General features: G+C 45.6%; 1 protein-coding gene across 3 annotated transcripts in view; it reads left to right on the top strand.

The window, feature by feature from the left end:
* Window positions 1–20,939, top strand: part of SCN10A (sodium voltage-gated channel alpha subunit 10) — a 91,022-nt gene that overhangs the window by 49,717 nt on the left and 20,366 nt on the right. For 2 of the 3 annotated variants that reach the window (XM_055294816.2, XM_055294835.2), the window contains 6 exons: window positions 10,069–10,428; window positions 11,919–12,365; window positions 13,686–13,826; window positions 15,446–15,569; window positions 16,584–16,738; window positions 19,844–20,017. In XM_055294816.2, the coding sequence (XP_055150791.2) occupies window positions 10,069–10,428; window positions 11,919–12,365; window positions 13,686–13,826; window positions 15,446–15,569; window positions 16,584–16,738; window positions 19,844–20,017 (1,401 nt within the window). The remainder of the gene's footprint in view (window positions 1–10,068; window positions 10,429–11,918; window positions 12,366–13,685; window positions 13,827–15,445; window positions 15,570–16,583; window positions 16,739–19,843; window positions 20,018–20,939) is intronic. The other variant, XM_055294826.2, reaches the window with a different exon arrangement.

The raw sequence follows: 20,939 nt of genomic DNA on the forward strand, positions 1-20,939 counted from the left end.
CAACCTGCCTCCTATTAGTCTCACTCACATGCAATGACCGCTCTTCTCTAAACTCAGCTGCAGGACGCCCTCTACAGGAGAAGTGCCACAGGCCACCCACTTTTATCAGAGCCACGTTTGTCAGCCAAACCTGTCAGATTCCCAGGAGTGTCGGGTCATTAGGTTCTTCCAAGTCTCCAGGCCATCTGGAGGAAGCTTGGCATCTCACTGACTCTTGGGAATAGGAAAGAGGCCTGAAGAAATGTCATGGCTTGTTGGCGCAGGCCGCCTGCTCTCAGGATCTCTCAGTGTTAACTGGGAGCCCTGCATCTAGCCTTGGAGAGAGGTGACAAAACAAAGGGGAGTATCCAGCAATCTCCCCAAGGTCCTGACAAGTGTTGGGCATCCAGAGGTTGAAGGGGGTTCACGGTTCGGGAGGCAGCGAGACACTAGGACAGATCTGCTTGGGACCCTATCATGGGGGCCAGTGAGACAGTGCTGAGCCCCTGAACTTGGTGTACCTGGAGCAGGGGTGACAAACTCAAATGCCCATGTGTGGTGACATAGAGTCAGCCATAGAAAAGATTTGGGCACTGGATATTTGCCTCAGGTAGACAGGCAAAGATGACTCCATTTCACCTAGGCAGACCCAAAGCAGTGCGCAACTCCAGGGAGGGATGTTTACATAGAAATCAATGTGACCATCTCAGGCCGGGTGCAGTGGCTCATACCTGTAATCCTAGTGCTTTGGGAGGCCGAGGCAGGCAGATCGCTTGAGCCCAGGAGTTCAAGGACAACATGGTGAAACCCCGTCTCTACAAAAAATGAAAAAATTAGCCAGGCATGGTGGTGCGCATCTGTTGTCCCCGCTACTCAGAAGGCTGAGGTGGGAGGATCACCTGAGACCAGGGAGGTGGAGGCTGCAGTGCACCATGATTGTGACACTGCACTCCAGCCTGGGAGACAGAGTGGAACCTGTCTCAAAAAAGAAAGGAGACAGGGAGAGAGAGAAATAAAGATAGAAAAAGTGAGAGAAAGACAGATGAAAGAAAGAGAGCAAGAGAGAGAGAGAAAGAAAAAGAGAGAAAGGAAAGAAAGAAAGGAAGGAAGAAAGAAAGAAAAAGAGAAAGAGAAAGAGAAAGAAAAGAAAGAAGAAAGAGAGGAAGGAAGGAAGGAAGGAAGGAAGGAAGGAAGGAAGGAAGGAAGGAAGGAAAGGAAGGAAGGAAGGAAAGGAAGGAAGGGAGAGAGGGAGAGAGGGAGAAAGGGAGGGAGGGACGGGCTATGGCCTGTCCATTATTGTCAGAGTTACTAATTTTCCATAAAAAGTCAGAAATCCAGATTTTTGTGCAAATATCTTTAATATTGGCTACTAATCCAATTTTTTTAAACACTCTAAAGACCAAATAAAGCATGTCCTGAGACACAGCTGTGCCATGAAATGCTGGGTGATGGCATCTGCCTAAGCTGATGGTGCTGTCACCATCCCAGGGAGGAGAAGGTTAGAGTAGGCCTGTAGGACTCTTTATCCATAACCTGAAAATCTTAGAAGGTCAGAATTAAATCACATTTTTAGAAGGACAGATTTCTCTAGGTATCTAGAAATTGATGTCAAGAGGCAGGCCCCTAAGCTAATGGTCAATATAAGGTACCTATGCACAATCGTCAAGAGAGCAAGATATCACACCCCCATACCCTGGCAGGCCCACAGTTAGTTTTCTAATAAAATACGAACATTTCTACTACACTTGGGGAAGCAGAAGCTTAGTCTTTTAAGGTCTATGTGCTACTTTTGTTCTGATCCCACAGTCTAAAGTCCCAAACAACCAAAAATAGGCACGTTTACTTCACAATCTGCCCCTACAGGATTCTGCAGGGGAATGCTGCCCTGTCCCCACCTCGCCGATTTAACATGCTGATCAATGCACAATTCCCTAACCACACCCACCAGCTACACACTTTTGGGATCTAGTCCACTTCCCTCATGACCTGGCTTAGATTTCACAGCCCACCAATATTATCATGCCCTTGAAAACAAACTCAATCACCTTTCCCCTCTGCCTCTTTGCCTTTTTGTGTTTGGCAAAACCTCACCGGAGAGTCTAAGTCAAATATTTCTCTCCACCTTGCCTGCACCTGAGCTGTAAGAAATGCTGGAGAAAAATCACCGCCAGCTGGTCAGTTTCCTGGTTTTAATTAATAGACTTTATTTTCAGGACAGTTTTCAGTTTTCAGAAAACTGGAGCAGATTGAAGAGAAAGCTTTCATATACCATCAATCCCACAACACACACACACACACACACACACACACACACACACACACAGAGTTTCCCTATTACCAACATCTTATGTTAGTACCTACATTTGCTACAAATAACTTCACTGGTTTCCCATTGCTCTGAGAATAAAATCCAGACTCCTTATGATGGTGTACAAAGTTCTGCATAATCAGGACCTGCCAGTTCGCCAGTCTCCCGCTTGCCCACTTTGCTCCAGCCAGAAAGGCCTACTCTCTCTTATTCACACATAACAGAGAACTTCTTGGCTTTGGGCCTTTGAAGTTTTTTTCACTGTGCCTGGAATACTTTTCCTTTAGTCTTCACTTAGCTCGCTTATTCTCAACCTGTGTTCAATGCACTTGTCACCTCCTTAGAGGGGACCTCCCCAACCACACTATCTAAAGTTGGATTCCCTCATCAAATTAACCTGGCATTTACAATTGTCCTGCTATCCCATGAGGCAAAAACCAGACTTTCTTGTCTACCATTTTATCCCAAGGGCCTAGCACAAGGCCCAGCACATACATAGGAACTCAGTAAACACCTGTTGATTGATTGAAGGAAGGAAAGAAAGAGAGGAGGGAGGAGGGAAAAAAGAAGAAATTAAAAATCTGTCTTCCTTCTCTCCCAAAATAGCATTGCTTCTCCTCCCGTCACTTAAAGCCTTGCTGCATTTGCTCCATTAGTCCATTGGTCTATCCTGGCACCAGTATCAGTCTTCTTTTTTTTTTTTTTTTTTTTTTTTTTTTTTTTTTTTTTTGAGACGGAGTCTCGCTCTGTCACCCAGGCTAGAGTGCAGTGGCGCAATCTCGGCTCACTGCAAGCTCCGCCTCCCGGGTTCACGCCATTCTCCTGCCTCAGCCTCTCCGAGTAGCTGGGACTACAGGCGCCCGCCACCACGCCTGGCTAATTTTTTGTATTTTTAGTAGAGACGGGGTTTCACTGTGGTCTCGATCTCCTGACCTCGTGATCCGCCCGCCTCGGCCTCCCAAAGTGCTGGGATTACAAGCGTGAGCCACCGCGCCCGGCCCAGTATCAGTCTTAATTATGGCAGCTTTAAATGTATCTGTGTCTGTAAATCAAGTAATCCACCTAATTTACTTCAAGAATATCTTGGCCTGCACACTTTCATATTCACTTTAGAATTATCTTGCCAAGTTACATACCCACATACACACAAAACTGCTATTGTTTTTCCCATTAGGGACTGCTATAATTGATAGGTCAATTTGGGAAGACTTATAATCTTTACATAATTCAATCTTCTGATTATGAAGATAGTATACTCTCTACACCAGTCTTTCAATAAAGTTTAAAAATGTTTCCATGAGGTTTTTATAATTTTCTCCATAGGATCTTGCATATCTTTTTAAATGTTCTTTTCTGGCATTTTTGGCTAGCATTTTGATATTTAACATTTTTGTATCCAGAAATGTCTCTTATTAATTCTAATAATTTATCTATACAATGTTTTAAATTTTCTAACATAATCACATCATGTGAAAATAATAAGTTTAATTTCTTCTTTTCTTTTCTTTTTTTTTTTTTTTTTGAGACGGAGTCTCACTCTGTCACCCAGGCTAGAGAGCAGTGGTACGATCTTGGCTCACTGCCGCTCCACCTCCCGGGTTCACGCTATTCTCCTGCCTCAGCCTCCCGAGTAGCTGGGACTACAGGCGCCCGCCACCATGCCTGGCTAATTTTTTGTATTTTTAGTAGAGATGGGGTTTCACCATGTTAGCCAGGATGGTCTCGATCTCCTGACCTCATGATCCACCTGCCTTGGCCTCCTAAAGTGCTGGGATTACAGGCATGAGCCACCATGCCCAGCCTAATTTCTTCTTTTCTAATCCTTGTGCCATTAGGTTCTTTTTACTAGATCACTGTGCTAGTTAGGACATACAGTACCCTGTTGAAAAGAAGTGTTAATAACAGGTATCTTTATCAATTTTCTGATCCCAAAGAGAATCCTTTCAATATTTCACCACCTCTAACAGTTGTAGCAGGCTTTTTTTAAAGATAAGAAACCTTTATCAGTTTAGGAAGTTCTCTTTTATCAAGAATATTTATCATGAATGGATGTTTAATTTTATCAGACAATTATTCTACATGTATTGAGATAATCATGTATTTTCTCCTTTAATCTGCTAACGTGGTGAATTATATTAACTGATTTTTTAATGTTAAATCAACTTTACATTCCCAGCTTAAACCTAGCTTGATCGTGATGCATTTTTTAATACATTGGAAGATTTAGTTTGCTAAAAATTTGCTTAAGATTTTTTTATCCATATCGATGAGTAATATTTGATCTATGATTTTCCTGACTTTCATTGTCCTTGCCAGGTTTTTGTATCAAGGTTCCAAGGTTATGCCAATTTTTTTTTTTAAAGCCAAAGGGACCGGGTAGGGTGGCTCACGCCTGTAATCCCAGAATTTTAGGAGGCCGAGGTGGGAGGATTGCTTGAGGACAGGAGTTGGAGACCAGCCTGGCCAACAGGAGGAAACCCCATCTCTACTAAAAATATATAAATTAGCTGGGTGTGGTGGCGCACGCCTGTAATCCCAGCTACTCAGGAGGGTGAGGCACGAGAATTGCTTTAATCCCAGAGACAGAGGTTGCAGTGAGCTGAGATCATGCCACTGCACTCCAGCCTGGGCAACAGAGCGAGACTCCATCTCATTAAAAAAAATAAAAAGGCCAGTGGCAGTGGCTAATGCCTGTAATCCCAGCACTTTGGGAGGCGCAGGCAGGTGGATCACCTGGGGTTGGGAGTTCGAGACCAGCCTGACCAACATGGAGAAGACCAATCTCTACCAAAAATACAAAATTAGCCGGGTGTGATGGTGCATACTTGTAATCCCAGCTACTTGGGAGGCTGAGGCAGGAGAAGTGCTTGAACCCGGGAGGCAGAGGTTGCAGTGAGCTGAGATCACACCATTGCACTCCAGCCTGGGCAACAAGAGCAAAACTCCATCTCAAAAATAAATTAATTAATTAATTAAATTAAAATTTTAAAAAGAAAAGAAAAGAAATTAGCTGGGCATGATGGCACGTGCCTGTAGTCTCAGCTATTTGGGAGGCTGAGGTGGGAGGATGACTTGAGCCCAGGAGGTCGTGGCTGCAGAAATTACAGCATAAATTAACTCTCCATTAGTTAACTTAATCAAAGCCAAAAGTTAGCTAAAATCTTTAACCTTCCTCCAAGACAATTTTTCATTCCAGATATCCTTCCCCAATTTATTGTAATGATATGTATTTTAATTTTATCTTGTTCATAAAAATTTTTATTAATCAATGAAAAATAAAGCTACCTATTACACAGACAATCCCTAAAATTGAGTAACTTACCCCAATAAAGGTTTATTTCTCACTCATATCATAGCCTAATGCAAGCCAGACAGCTCTAGGTGGGACTCCAAGAAGCGACTTTGCCATGCCTGAAGGAGGCCAATATAACCTTCAAAGTTTGCCTCCTGCTTGTGGGAAAATGGAAAGCCAAGGTTCGTTTTAAGGTTTAAACAGTGAAAGGCTTTTTCAGTCAGGGATTATGGTTTATTTCACAATACAATTACTTCAAAAACTTAGATGGCTTCAGACCTCTCATTGCCACACAAAGTGCTTTCTTTGACAAAGTTCTCGATTGTTCTTTATTTCTTTGCTTTCCTTTCCCTACACCTTTCTCTTGCACAAGAAACAGTGGCTAGACCATTACTAAAAGCTTTGCTAAGAGTTGTTTCATTTAATTGGAAAATTTAACTAGTCTTAACATTTGAAGACTTAATCCCATTGCTCACTGCCTGGAATCTAGAAGCAGTACAGTTCCCTAAATCTTCAAGGCTCTAAACTTCTGGATTATATTTTCTTTTATTTCTTATAAACCAGCTAAATCTTTCCTGAGCTAATCTCTTTCTTGTACTGTCTTGACCAACATAGCCAATTACAACTGACCCACAATACTAAGGTTTAATAAACCCTTCCCCTAGGGTTGCTGGTTCATGAGGCTCATGATCTGCCTCAAAATTTTTACCAGCAATATTTTTGTCACTGAATAACATAGATTGACATTCCAAGCCTTCTCCTGTCAGCTTCCTTGTTGCCCACCACATGATCATTAAGCCAGTGCCACATAGTTGATGCTTTTGAAAAGGCAATACCTTTTTTCAATGAAGCAATTTCTCCATTACTCAAGATAAGTACAACTAGCTGCAGTGATACCCTCTAAATCTGTGAGTTAACATAATAGAGATGTATGTCTCACAGCACATTCAGTGCTTGTTGGGAAGCTCTCCTGGGAGTGTCTACTTCAAGTAGCGACTCAAGGATCTAGGATTATTCCATATCATGACCATCTTCAATTAGTGACCTTTATGGTGAACATGAAAGGGAAAGGAAAAGTGCAGGGGGTTTAAGGCTATGTCTAAAAGTCATGTATATTAGTTCTGTCTCCATCTCCATTCCACCAGACAGAACCCACTAACATGACCTCAACTATTTGCAAGCAAAACTGGAAAACAGTCTTCCGTTGCACCTGGGAGGAGACAAGTGAATGGAAACCATGTGCCCAATCTCTTCCACATCTCACAAGACGTTGTTGTGTCCATTCAATGCTTATTTAGATTCACTCTCATGCTTAGCACTTTCTTGCTCTTTATACCTTTGTTATAGAGCCAGTGGGGGCTCGCCGCCCAATGCTCTAGAAGCCAATACTATGACTTTGGAAGCCAAAACTATGACACCAGGTTTTTGAGAAAAGAAAAGCTTAATATTGCAAGCTGGTTGGCAAGAAGACAGGAGGTCAAGCTCAGATCTGTCTCCCTGTGCTGTCTTCAAGGCAGTATTTTTATTAGAAAATGTTTAGTGGGTGGATACTGGGATTTGCAGGTGATTGGTGGAAGGAAAGGGGAGGTTTGGAGAGTCCCTGGGCCTGCGCAGGTATCTCTTCATGCTAACTCATGGGTTGCATATGCAAATCTGGGGGGAGTTAGTATGCAATAGGAAGTGGAAACTCAGTCCATGACGTCAGCAAGCTCATTTGCACAAACTCCAGTCAACCATCCTGGTTCCAATTGATTTCAGCCAGTTTTTTCATCATCACACAAGGGGAGGGAGTTTCAGTGTCTCAGCAAGTTGTTTCTTTACCTATCTGCTATCCTAAAAACTCAAGAGTTTTTGTAAGTTAGTGATTTCTTACTCTTTGGAACACAGTTTGAGTTTCAGATTTTCAGTGAGTTGTTTCTTATCTGGTATCCTGTAAGCCTAAAAATTTAGTTACTGATTTCTTTAACCCTTTGGAGCACAGTTTCACATTCTTGTATATTACACATTACACATTACTTCTGGGATCACTTTCTATCTACCTGAAGTACCTCCTTTAGAATTTCTTTTAATAAGTGCCTTCTGGCCGTAACCTCTTTGTTTATCTGAAATTTGCTCTTCAGTTTGCCCGTGTCTTTGAGAGACATTTCTTATGAATGTAAAACTCTAGTTGATACTTCATCTTCCTTCAGTGAAGATAGTATTCCAACAATTAGCCTCCATTGTTGCTAATGAGCAGTCAGATTTCAATTTAACTGTTATTCTTTTCTTTCTGGATGCTTTTTAAATCTTCTCTCCGTCTTTGGTGTTCTGCAGTTTCACTGTAATATGTCTAGGTGTGGATTTCTTTTCATTTATAATGCTTAAGATATATTGACTTCTTGAATCTTTAGATTTGTAATTTTCTTCAATTCTGGAAAGTTCCCAGACATTATGTGGACGATTATAGCCTCCACTCCATTCTATTTTTTCTCCTTCTGGACTTTGGTTAGATAGATGTTAAACTCTCTCATTCTATCCTCTATGTCTCTTACACTATTTTGATATTTTTCATCTTATGTCTCTCTGGGTTACATTCCAAATAATTTATTCTGATATATCCTCAATTCACTAATTCTCTCCCAAACTGTGTCAAATCTGATGCAAACCTTCTTCATAATATTTTTAATTTTAAGTATTATATTTTTCATTTCTAAGAGTGTGTTTTTCACAACTTGTTATTGTTATCTATAGTTTTTTTATTCTCTGCACATAGTTTCAAGTTATTATTTTATTTCTTTAACATATTATACCTAATTATACTGTTATCTCTGACTAATAATTATATCATCTAAAGAAATGGAATGACTATTTCCACATCTGTGGTTTCTTCTGGATCTCATTCACTCCTGATGACTCATTCCTTCTGTTTTTGTTTGTTTTTTTACTGCAACTCTTAAACAATTTTTGAGGGAATACTTTGAAACCTGGGATAAAGGCAGGTTCCTCCAGAGAGTATTCACATTTAATTCTGCAGAGCACTTTGTAGAATTGCTCTAAATTAAATTCTCAACTTAAAATACCTAGGTAGTGTGAATTCCAGCTAAAATCCTACATGAGCACCACTTTGTTGTTCCAAATGTTCAGCGTCAATTTTCCTCCTGTAGCTAGTACCTAGCACCGGCCATTCAATTTTCCTTGCATTCTCCTGGGCTTGTGGTTCATCCTTACATGAAGGGTATAGCTCTTTGGGATCTAGTCTTAAAGCAGGGAGAAATTCCTGCTAGGCTTACAACCTTCGGCAGGCCATGGACTACGTTTCCTGCTCCCCATACTAATTACTAATGCTCAGTTTTTATTTGTGTTTATCAGCTGCCTCTGTGACCAGTCCACAGAGTTGTTGTTTTAAGCTCTACTTCCCATATGAGGAGAGTAATTTCCAGATTGGGTGTAAGGTGAACGTGGACCCGCTCTCCCCCATCACATAAAGAGGTGTATACGGTACTTACTGTATAAGAGGATTAAACTTCCTCCCATGGGATTTACTCACTGATATGGGTGATAAAATTGTAGCTGCACTGTTCTGTTCAGCATTGCATCCTAGCACCTAAGCCACAGCCTGGCTCTTAGTAGGTCCTCCATAAACACACCTTGACTGATAGACTGACAGTTGAGCTCAGATATTTTTTTCCTAACAAATTAGAGAACCATGCAAATATATTTTAAAACATTTATACATTTTTATGCTTGATGCTTTTGCTGTCTTGTGGGACTTAGCATATTTGAGTTTACAATGAAGACTTTTTGAGACTTCATCTTTTCTCAGTGACTAAATCATTAGTTCCATGAGAGCAAGAGCCCACACACCTCTCTTCATACACCTCACAGGCTAGCACACTGCCATGTACCTGCACAGCTGGTATTCCGGGGGGTAGGTTGGTTGGTCAATTAAATGAACATATGAATGCTGAGTCCATGAAATCATGGACATTTGCAGTTTCAAAGCTGGTGGGAGCAACCGATGGTGTCCACTGCCCCAAGATGAGAAATGCCCTGAGAGATATTTTGCCAATACTATCAAATGCAGTGAGTCATCCCCTACCTGAAGGAGGCTGGTCTCTATTCGGGTCAAAAATAAGCTTGTTCTCACTTATTTGTGAGCCCCATCACACCCACCCCACTTCCACAGAAGAGGCCCATATTCAGGAGGGATCAGGCCTGTGGCTATAGAACAGAGTACAAATCGCAAGGCCACCACCCCAGTACAAGACCCTGACTCGGCCAATAGTCAATGAAGCACATTGATACTTAGGAATCATAGAAGGCTGATCATATTTTTGAGTAATTTATAGCATAGGAAGAAAGGTCTCTGAAAGCAGCTTCCAGAAAACACCCTGGTTTAATGGGATGAGAGGCCTTGTGTTTTTCCCAGATCTTTGGTTTCCAGGCAAAACTTTAGATGAAAGGTAATGAGCACAGCTACCAAAACCTGACAGTCTCTGTTTCTCTGCAGCTGCGCGTATTCAAGCTGGCCAAGTCCTGGCCCACCTTAAACACACTCATCAAGATCATCGGAAACTCAGTTGGGGCACTGGGGAACCTCACCATCATCCTGGCCATCATTGTCTTTGTCTTTGCTCTGGTTGGCAAGCAGCTCCTAGGGGAAAACTACCGTAACAACCGAAAAAATATCTCCGCGCCCCATGAAGACTGGCCCCGCTGGCACATGCACGACTTCTTCCACTCTTTCCTCATTGTCTTCCGTATCCTCTGTGGAGAGTGGATTGAGAACATGTGGGCCTGCATGGAAGTCGGCCAAAAATCCATATGTCTCATCCTTTTCTTGACGGTGATGGTGCTAGGGAATCTGGTGGTGAGTGGTGAGCCCTGCTGGGGGCACTGTCTCCTGGGGAAAGGAGAAGGCTTCTGGGTTAACTGAAAAAGCTTTAATCTGCATTTTTATGCCCTGATTGTACTTCTCTTGTTGAAAAGTCTTCAAACTTTTCAAATTCTTGTGGGATTCATTACAAGAAGTGTGCCTTGGGAGGCAGCCTGACTTGCAGGAATGAGAATATATGATTAAAAAAGAAAGACCTGGTGTAGAATCTCTGCTCCACCATTTACTAGGTGGGTGACCCCAGGCAATAGACTTAATCTCCTCAAGATCTAATTTCCTTAAAATCAAGAAAATAGTGCTTACTCATGGATTTACTGGGAGAATTAAATGACAGGAGATGACATATGCAAATCGCCTAATGCAATGTCTGGGCTGAGGCAGGAACTCAATAAATGGTGTCTATTAGCTGTCAAAGGAAAAATGTCCTTCCCCAATCTAAGGGGGCTCAGAAAACATTTTTATTCAGGGAAGTAAGAGCTGACTGATTTCTCCAAGCTGCACAGGTCCTAGCTGGGAGCAGGGCGAGAGGCTGCAGGGAGGGGGCACAATGGGTCACAGACAACATCCAAGGCCACAGAGATAATAACAAAATCTACTCCATGTTTGGAGGAAGCCCCTCTGGAGACTCACTTGCCAATAAGCCCCAATACCCCTTCTCCAACCCAGCCTGGCCCCCTGCCCTAAGCTTATCTCCACCCACTCTGGTCATGGGGGGTCCTTGCCCTCCTGGGACTGACTGGTTGTGTGGGAGGATGCAGTCTTCCAGAAGCTCCTTTCTTATTGCCCTGGACATCAACCAACTTGAGTTCTTTCCTCACGAGAGTTTTATAGACAGAAGAAAGCTAAACCAAGAAAACGGAAGCAACAACAAATCCAGACTCTTTAGTCTTTTCCACCCTGGCCCCTGAGCCAGAGATTCCTCTGCCTGCATCCCAGAAACTCTGTTCTTCCAGGCTGAGCCCACCATCCCTGTAGAGCCACAGATGCCCCTCACCCTCAGACAGGAAGTTTACCCCTCTGAGCACTTTTACATTTCTCGTATCATTTTGTCTTCACAACCACTCTTCATCTGCTCTCAAGTGAAGAACGGGAAGCAGCAAGATGTGCCCAGGATTCCAGAGTCAGGAACAGAGCCCAGGGCTTTGGCACATGAGGATGGTTGCAGGAAGGGCCAATGCCTTCTCTCTGTTGTCCCTAAATGTCCCTCTGCTCAGCAGGGGGCTCCTCCTTTATGGTGGAAAATATGCTTCCAAGCCTCGTCCACTGAGGCGGGTCACTCCAGGACATCCCCAAACTTTCCCTCAACTGCTCTCAGAATGTCCATTCCCCCAAAAGGGACAGCATCCCAGGTGGGCAGGAAGAGGCCCAGGCCATGGCTGTCGTGCCAGCCAGCTGCTAACCCCGTAGGCCAATGTGGGGCTCAGCTTAGAGATTGATCAATCTTCCCTTCCATTCCTTCTCTTCAGGTGCTTAACCTGTTCATCGCCCTGCTGTTGAACTCTTTCAGTGCTGACAACCTCACAGCCCCAGAGGATGATGGGGAGGTGAACAACCTGCAGGTGGCCCTGGCACGGATCCAGGTCTTTGGCCATCGTACCAAACAGGCTCTTTGCAGCTTCTTCAGCAGGCCCTGCCCATTCCCCAGGCCCAAGGCAGAGCCCGAGCTGGTGGTGAAACTCCCACTCTCCAGCTCCAAGGCTGAGAACCACATTGCTGCCAATACTGCCAGGGGGAGCTCTGGAGGGCTCCAAGCTCCCAGAGGCCCCAGGGATGAGCACAGTGACTTCGTCGCTAATCCTACTGTGTGGGTCTCTGTGCCCATTGCTGAAGGTGAATCTGATCTTGATGACTTGGAGGATGATGGTGAGGAAGATGCTCAGAGCTCCCAGCAGGAAGTGATCCCCAAAGGACAGGTAAGAGTTATCCCCAAGGGACAGCCACAGGCAGTGGGGAGGGGCTTCAGGGCTTGAGTGACAAAGGGCAAAAGGGAAATGCAGAGGAGACCTTGACATAAAGAAGTTTAAACCATGCCAAGCTTTCCAGAGGAGGTGGCGTTTGAGCAGGGCCTAGAAGAAAAAGTCAGAATTCCCCAGGCAGACAAACAGGGAGTGGGGGGCAGCAGGTGAGCAACAGGCCACCTCGAGGTGCTTGGGGATTGTCTTTCACACAGCTGTCCCATGCGCTCTGCCCAACCCAGGCTCTGTGCATGAGATGCTAATGAGATTTCTCTAAGAACAGGATGTTGTCCAAGAGCAAGGCTCATCTAATCTTTACCAGCATCCTAAGAAGTCCTGATTCTTATGTGACTCATTTAGCCAGCTTTTCCCCACAAGTGATATCACAGGGAAATGACACACTCCTTTTGGCACCAACTAATTTAAAGCACATTTGAGCCATTTGATAATATATATTTTTAAATACTTGGCACTATTCCTTACTACCTTAAGTTGGTATATCAACCCTCGCTGACCTCTTCTCAGTAACTCAGGGCATTCACCTCTGCCCAGCGTGGGAAGGCAGGGATCCCTGTGGGGCCTCGGGAACATGCAGGGCTGCTGGCCAGGTTACTAAGTGGTCCAGAAAAGCTGTGCTTTCAGTCTGTAGCTCTCCCATAGCCTTCTTCCCTGCAGTCGTCACTTGTGTTCCAGCAGCTGCTGTTATCAGCTGCCATATTTTACATGCCTTTGTCTGGGTGACAGCAGAGGGCAGGGCATCACCATCCCCAGAGTAAAGGACATGAACTCTGTGACAGCAGTCTGCTACTCAGAAGCATTTTCAGTTACTTTGGGGCTCTCAGGGAGCTCCAGGTGGCCAAGTTCCCTACAATTTTGACCTCTGGACAAATAACAATGGTCATGGCTAACATCTATTGAGCCAAGCACTTCGTGCAAAGTGTTTTACAAGCACTAACATATTTAGTCATCAAAACAGCTGAATGATGCAGATCTAGCCTTTTCAATTTTGAAGATGGGAAAAACGAAGATTAGAGAGGTTAAACAACTTGCCTAAGGTCACACATCTTATAATTAATGGAGCCCAAGGATAAAACACAGGTCTAGCTAGCTATAGTCTTCATACTAACTTCACACACATGTATGTATATGTGTATGTACGTGAGTTGCATATATGAAACCCTTGTCTCTGGCAGCCTGTGATGTGCAAGATCCCTTCAAATTTAGAACTGGTCATCTAAGGGTGGGGCCAGGCACCCAGTTGGGACCCTCTCTCACTAGCAGGAGCAGCTGCAGCAAGTTGAGAGGTGTGAGGACCACCTGACACCCAGGAGCCCAGGCACTGGAACATCTTCTGAGGACCTGGCTCCATCCTTGGGTGAGACGTGGAAAGATGAGTCTGTTCCTCAGGCCCCTGCCGAGGTAGGTATGTGAGCTTCCTGGAGAGGTTGGACAGCCAGCCAGACGCTGACCAGTGGGCTGGTAGAGGCTGGAGGGTGGGAGTGAAGATGGGGTATTCCAGACTGCACTCAACCACATAACCTCATTTCTTATCCTGGGAATTTTTAAAGTCCCTCCCAACCTCCGGCTAATCCTCACAATTTCAACTTTCACCCTATACCATTGCCACAATCTCACTCCAGGGTGGCTGTAGGTATAGAAAGAAAGAGTGAGACTCCAGAAGCTGTGGGACCTAAGATCAGTTCCTAAACCTCTCTGATCCTCCATTTAGTCATCTATGAAACTGAATGGTAATGCCTACTTGGTAGGATTATTTTGAAGCTTAAATGAGATGCTGCTTGTCAAATGTTGAGGTCCTGCCTGAGACAAAGTAAGTGCCCAGGAAATGACAGCCAAGAAAAAAGGAAACGAAAGACAATGCACAAAGAAAGTCAAATATCTTTCAGGGCCAGCAAATAAGAGTTGGAGGTGCTCACAGATGAGGAAGTTTTCCCTTGTGATTCTCCCCTGCTTTCTTTTGTCCACTTCATTTTCTCTAGGCAAAAGCAGCCTGGGGCTAGGGAGAGGCTCTCTATAGGTGAGTAGTGAAGTGACAGCCTCACAGAGACTGAGCTGGAAGATTTGAGGTTTAGGATTGTCTTATACAAGGTAAAAATAAATGTGGTTTCACTTACAAATCTTGAAGGAAACAAGCTATAGGGAAAGAGGCGTCTATAAAAGTTTAGCATCTTTAATAACACTGCTTCAATTCAAGAATTTAATTTGACACCTAGCCACTGAGTGTTGACTATGTGACAGGCACTGGGCTCAACAGAGATAAGGAAGTCATAATTCATCCCCAAAGTTATCAAGCCCTTCAGCTTGAAGAATGTCAGCTACTGGCTGTGTGCCCTAGGCAAGGCTGACCACAGCAGGGTAAGATAAGAGGGAGGGCTGGGACAGGATTTGGGGGCTGTGGGTGAACAGAAGCCACTTGGTTCCCACTGGGTGAGGGCTGTCACATTCTGCACGTGGATGTCATGCTTCTTCCCAAATGTTCCAAGGACTCCCCTGGCTAGTTGTCCCTACTCAGTGTTTTCAGTACACAGCTTCTGGGTGTTGGTTTTTTGTTTTTGTTTTCTTGTCCATGACCCCGGCTAGGCAGGAGGGGCCTGATAGCGACAGATGGGGACCTGCCCCACCATTTGGGTCCATTAGCCAAGCTATCAGGTTTACTAATATGAGAGCAGCTTCAACCCCTAATTGAATTCATCTGGAGACATTATAGGGCTGGAGCTGCCAGGAGGGCAGCAGGCCCCTGCAGCATCACTCCATGATTAAATATTCAAGCCCAGTGAATGCTGAGAGTCGTTATGGGTGTAATTACGGTGTCTGGGGCCATTGCCAGCACTCCATCAGGGGCCCCGAAGGTTTACAGTCTCACACAGCTAAGCCTCTGGGACTCCAGGGAGAACAGCAGTGTTCCAGGCCTCAGCTGGCGAGGCACCAAACATGGGTGCAGTTGAACCTGCAGTGACCGCGTGCAATTCCCCGGGCCCCGCGGAGAGACGAGTTCACTGCCCTGGGCTTCTCCCCTGCAGGGAGTGGACGACACAAGCTCCTCTGAGGGCAGCACGGTGGACTGCCCAGATCCTGAGGAGATCCTGAGGAAGATCCCTGAGCTGGCAGATGACCTAGAAGAACCAGATGATTGCTTCACAGAAGGTGAAGGGACAGCCACAGGCCCCCTCACACTGATGTTAATTAGGGCCAGAATCCAGTTGAGCGAACACTCACCTGGGATCCACAGAAGACAAACAAGCTGTGCCCACTTGCTGCCTCATTCCCAGGCTTGAGGATGCCAGCATCAGACACACATGCCCCAGCTGGCAGCAGCCTGGCCGTGGTATCTGCATCTCATGCCCTATCAGACACCACGGAGAGACGTGTGCCTTCCTCGTTACCCTCAAAAACCCCTCCCTGAGTTCTAAACCAGCCCTCTTGAGTCAAAAGGGGGAAAGGTAGTCACCACCATAAACACCACTGAAAACTCTTGATTTGGACCATGAAGGACCCAGAGGAGGGCCATGATGTATCTGCTTACCTCAATCTTTTGTTTAGCTCTCAAAAGCAGAACCTGTGTCTTAGTCATCTTTCTTCTCAGTGTTTAGAACAGTGAGGCACATTACATTCTCAATAAATATTTGTGCAATGAATGAATCAAGAGTCCATTCTATGAAGGGAATTGTGGCCTCAATGCTTTCTAAAAATACGTAGAAAAATTTTTTAAATACTTGAGTTTTTATTAATAGTTTTATTTGACCCTGGGCTGGGCTGAGCTGGGCTGGACCCAATCCCCATCTCAGCCACGTCGTGGCCCTCAGTTCAGCTTGGGCTTGGAGCATATCCCCCTCAGGCACCCCCAGGCTCATACCCCGTAGCTTGTCTGTTTTCCAGGTATAGGTGGGCAGGACAGGGACCACTAGTGTCATCTGTAAGAAGGATATGGCTAGGAAAAACATCAGAGTGGGCAAGACTAATGATGGAGAGGAACACCTGCAGGTCTGGATTGAGGGACTGCCTAGAAGGGACCCCTCTTCACCCATATTCCAGGAAAGAATTTTTTTCCAAGGGCATGACAAGTGGGTTTCCTAGCAGAATGGTTTCTCTGCAGCAGGAGCAGAAATTATCCCCTTTGCCCAGTGACCATCACCCACCATCAGTCACCTCTCCCCACAGGATGCATTCGCCGCTGTCCCTGCTGCAAAGTGGATACCACCAAGAGTCCATGGGATGTGGGCTGGCAGGTGCGCAAGACTTGCTACCGTATTGTGGAGCACAGCTGGTTTGAGAGCTTCATCATCTTCATGATCCTGCTCAGCAGTGGATCTCTGGTAAGGGGAGGCACAGTCCCTGCCCCCAAATCCTCCAGATAGGAATCTCCTACAATCTAAAGGCCCTGGAGCTGCATCGGTGGGTTCTCCTGACTACTGAGCTGAAAGTCCCCAACCTTGTCACTAGAAGGAGAGCTGCAGCCCAGGGCAAGGGCCCCTCTTAGCAGCAGAGCATGGGAGGTGTTCAAGGTGCCCGTGCCATGGCCTGCCAAACCTGACTGCAAGCATTTGAGTGAGTGAGTGTATGCATCCCACTATATAGATGGGAAAACTGACACTCAAAATGTTTAAAAGACTCGTCCAAGGTCACCCAACTTGTCAGCAGCAAAACCCAGCTTTGCCCTTATTTAATCCCGAAGCCCCTGGCTTCCCACCCTCTGACCTCCCCAACACACGGCCTTCTCTGAAGGCCTACAGTACAAAAAGGACTATCTTTCCTTATCGAACCACTTCCAAATGCTACTAATTACTCCTTTAAAGCTCACAGAAAATCATTACAATAGCACTTCTCAAAATTTAATCTCCCAGGAGCTTCTTCAAATGCAGATTCTCATTCCATAGAGCTGTGGCAGGGCCTGAGAATTTGCATTTCCAACAAGCTCCCAGGTGATGCTTGCACTGCCCTCAGTGACCCACACTTTGAATAACAAGGCCTTATGGGAATAGAGATTCAGAGTTGGGAGACATCTCTGAGGCCCTGGCTGAATACTGGGCTTTGTAGAGCAAAGAAGGAAGTTTCTCTCTGTACTGTGGCTTAAGCTCCTTATACAATCTCAACTACTCCGCCAGTAGACCAAGGTAGACATAGACACAGGAAGGGACTTAACATCCTCAGTTGTTTGCATTTTCTAGATGAGGAAGTCGAAGCCCAAAGGCATGAGGGGCTTCAGGTAATTAGTTGAAGGGCTGGGAATAGAGTCCAAGGTCGCAGCTAATTAGTTGAAGGGCTAGGACTACAGTCCCACTCTTCTGATTCACGGCTGCAGTGTTTTCACTCATCTTGCACCTCATGTGTCATTTACTCTCTAAAAACAACCTACTAAATATCTGGGCCTCCATCTAAATGCCAGATTGCCCAGGAAGGGTGACAAAACTGCTCGGTGCATGGCCTCAGCCTCAGGGAGGAGCACAGGTGCGGGACAAGGCAGGATCTGAGAGGTGGGAGGAAAACTAGGGTGGCAATGACGCAAAGCCAAGGGAGAAGAGAGTTTCGGGGCAGGGGCTGCTCTGCCATCTTGGGTGCAGGGGGGAGGGTGTGACAGCAGCTGCAGGTGCCCAGTGCCCTGGCAGAGGGCAGTGATTGTCCACACAGACCTCAGCACAGTGTAGAGGCCAAATTGCAGGGGCAAGAGGGGGCTGGGCTGTGCCTTCTCCACACCTACGCTCCTCTCCTTCCAGTCCTCCTGGATTAAAATAATAACCACATGTGCTGTTGGCCAGGTGCTCTCCTCGCTACCTCATTGGCTTGTGGGCCTTCTCTCCTCATTTCACTTCTCTGCTCTCCCTTGCTCCCTCCCTTCTCTTTCTAACCCCCTTCTCCTCACACCCCGGTCCACCCCCTGCATTCCCAGGAGGAAGCTCAGACCTGCAGCACTGCTCCAGCCCAACCCGCCTCCCTGCAGCTCTCCCTTCCCTCCCATCTCCTTTCCCCTGGGACTGAACAGGCTGGCACCAAATTTAGCCTTCTTTAGGCTTTCACTTTGAGTACCTTTTAAAAATAACATGCATTTTCATCTGACAAAGTAAGGTACCAAAAAAATACTTGGAAATTATAGAAAAAGGTAAAGAAAAAAAAATCATCCATTTCCCTATCACTCAAAGAGAAGCTCACTTTGAAAACATGCTGGTATACCTCCTTCTCATCTTGCTTATGCATAAAATATACACACATTACAAAAATAAAGCCACATTTATGCATTCTATAACCTCAGTACATTTTCTCCGTAAATATTCTGATATTATCTCATTTAATGGCTATAACATATTCCTTTATAATTTATTCAACCCATCTCTATGTTTACTTCTAATACACATTGAATATTCCCTATGTGTACTCCCTTAGAGACGTTGGATAATCTCCTGTCTTAGTCCTGGTCCTAGACACAGAATCGGAAGCTGAGAAAAGATGTGGGTTCAGTTGAAATCCAACTTCAGCTGATCCCATGGAAAGCCCTGAAGCACAAAGGGCACCACAGAGCTGTCCCACCTTGAGGCAAAGGAGACAGCCCTTGTAAATCCCCCTGTCAGTGTCCCTGGCTGAGGGCTGCCCCAGCGGGGAGGATGAGCATTTCCCAAGGTGGACCCAGTTCCCTCCAGCCCAGCGAAGCCATCAGGTAAAGGGGGTGTCTGCATCCGTGAACTATTAGCAGCTGACACTCCCAGCAGATGAAGGATAGGGGCACTGGCCCCTTAAAGAGGAGCTGGGTGGGCACCAACAGCCTCCAGTGTCCTTAGGATTAGTGCTTGAAGGAGGAATTGCTGGGTTCCTGAAACCTTTGAGTCACATTGCCAATTTGGCTTCACACAGGACTGGCCATATTTTCACTCCTGCCAGTCACTTGTAAGGGTGGCAGCTCCCCACAGCCACAGCATCCTAGGGTTTCCCCCATTCTTTTCCATCTCCACCAGTCTGATAGAAGAAAAACAGCATCTTCTTTTAATTTGGATTTCCTTGATTACCAGTGAGATAGAACATTCTTTTTCAGAGGTGTGTTGGCGATTCTTACTTTCATTTTTGTAAACTGCCCGTGAACATCCGTTGATGCTTTTATTTTTAAACAAAGTCACTGTTAGTATCCCTTTGGTTCACTTCCAAAATCCAATTTGAGAAGGTTTTCTTTCTCCCTTGCATTCAGCATCCCTGCAAATATCAGCAGGGCTGTGTGTCCCCATTGGCCCTGAAGAAGTCATGCTTTGTATCTCACAGTACCTCCTCCACTATCCCACTTTACCTCCCCACAACAAACAAAATGCTACTGGCAAGCTGACTACCAAATCCCCTTCCAGGGACTGTGGTCAGGGCTGGCTGGGTCCTTCCCTATCAGTCTGGGCCCCAGTGCTGTGGGTCCAGGCAGCCTGCCATTCTGCATCCTTTCTTCCTTCCAGGCCTTCGAAGACTATTACCTGGACCGGAAGCCCACGGTGAAAGCTTTGCTGGAGTACACTGACAGGGTCTTCACCTTTATCTTTGTGTTCGAGATGCTGCTTAAGTGGGTGGCCTATGGCTTCAAAAAGTACTTCACCAATGCCTGGTGCTGGCTGGACTTCCTCATTGTGAATGTGAGTGGCTCAGTGGGAACACGTGGGGTTTGGGGTCCTCCCCTCTGATTCCTGGCTACAGCTAGTGCAAAGGAAGCTCAGAGACCTGGCACTCAAGGGCTACTTCAAAGAAAAGCTTTGAGCATTTAGTGAGGAGTCTGAGAATAGCCCTGACACCCATGAGTGGTAAAGTCCAGGCAGTATGTGACTGCGACACAATAGTGACTGTTAGGTGAGTTATTAGGTCTCCATTCAGAAAGATCCCTGCAATCCTCTGCATTTTTACATCCAAAGTGAGAAGACACATGCAGCTCTCAGAAGTCTTATGGCCCTGCATCCACAGATGGGGCTTCTGGACCTCGGGGAGCCATGAACTGTGAGCACAGAGAATCTTCCCACCTGCAGGTCTGTGGTCCTCACACCTGGCTGCACTTGAGAATCACCTGGGGAGCTATGAAATATGCAGTGACCGAACACCACTACCCCAGAGATTCTGATCTTATTGATCTTGGGTGGGGCCCAGGCACCTGTATTTTATAAATGCTCCCAGGCATTTCCAAGGTACAGCCATGGCTAAGAACCACTGAGCTTATACTGCTGCCTCCTCCCCAGTGGCATTGAAAAGAACAGACGGCCCATTTGGAGAGGTAATGAGCTGGAGTTCATGTGTTCACACTCATAGTAACCTGTGGCCAGTAACCCTTGCATTAGAGAATTGACTGTGTGCTTCTCACACATCAGACATGTGATTCCTCAGTCATCTCTTCCTCATCTTAACCACCACATTGCACTATCACTGTCTAGGCCACTACCTTCTTTGCTTTGCAGCATGGTTACCTGAGTTATCTGTTCACTGCCGCATAGCTGAGGGTTTCTGCAAGCAGGGTGAGGTATGTACTGTGTTGGTCTCTGCCTGCCCCACTCCAGCAGCTGCCAGCAGCAA

This window comes from Symphalangus syndactylus, chromosome 1 (assembly GCF_028878055.3).
Source record: "Symphalangus syndactylus isolate Jambi chromosome 1, NHGRI_mSymSyn1-v2.1_pri, whole genome shotgun sequence".
In the NCBI taxonomy this organism is placed as follows: domain Eukaryota; kingdom Metazoa; phylum Chordata; class Mammalia; order Primates; family Hylobatidae; genus Symphalangus; species Symphalangus syndactylus.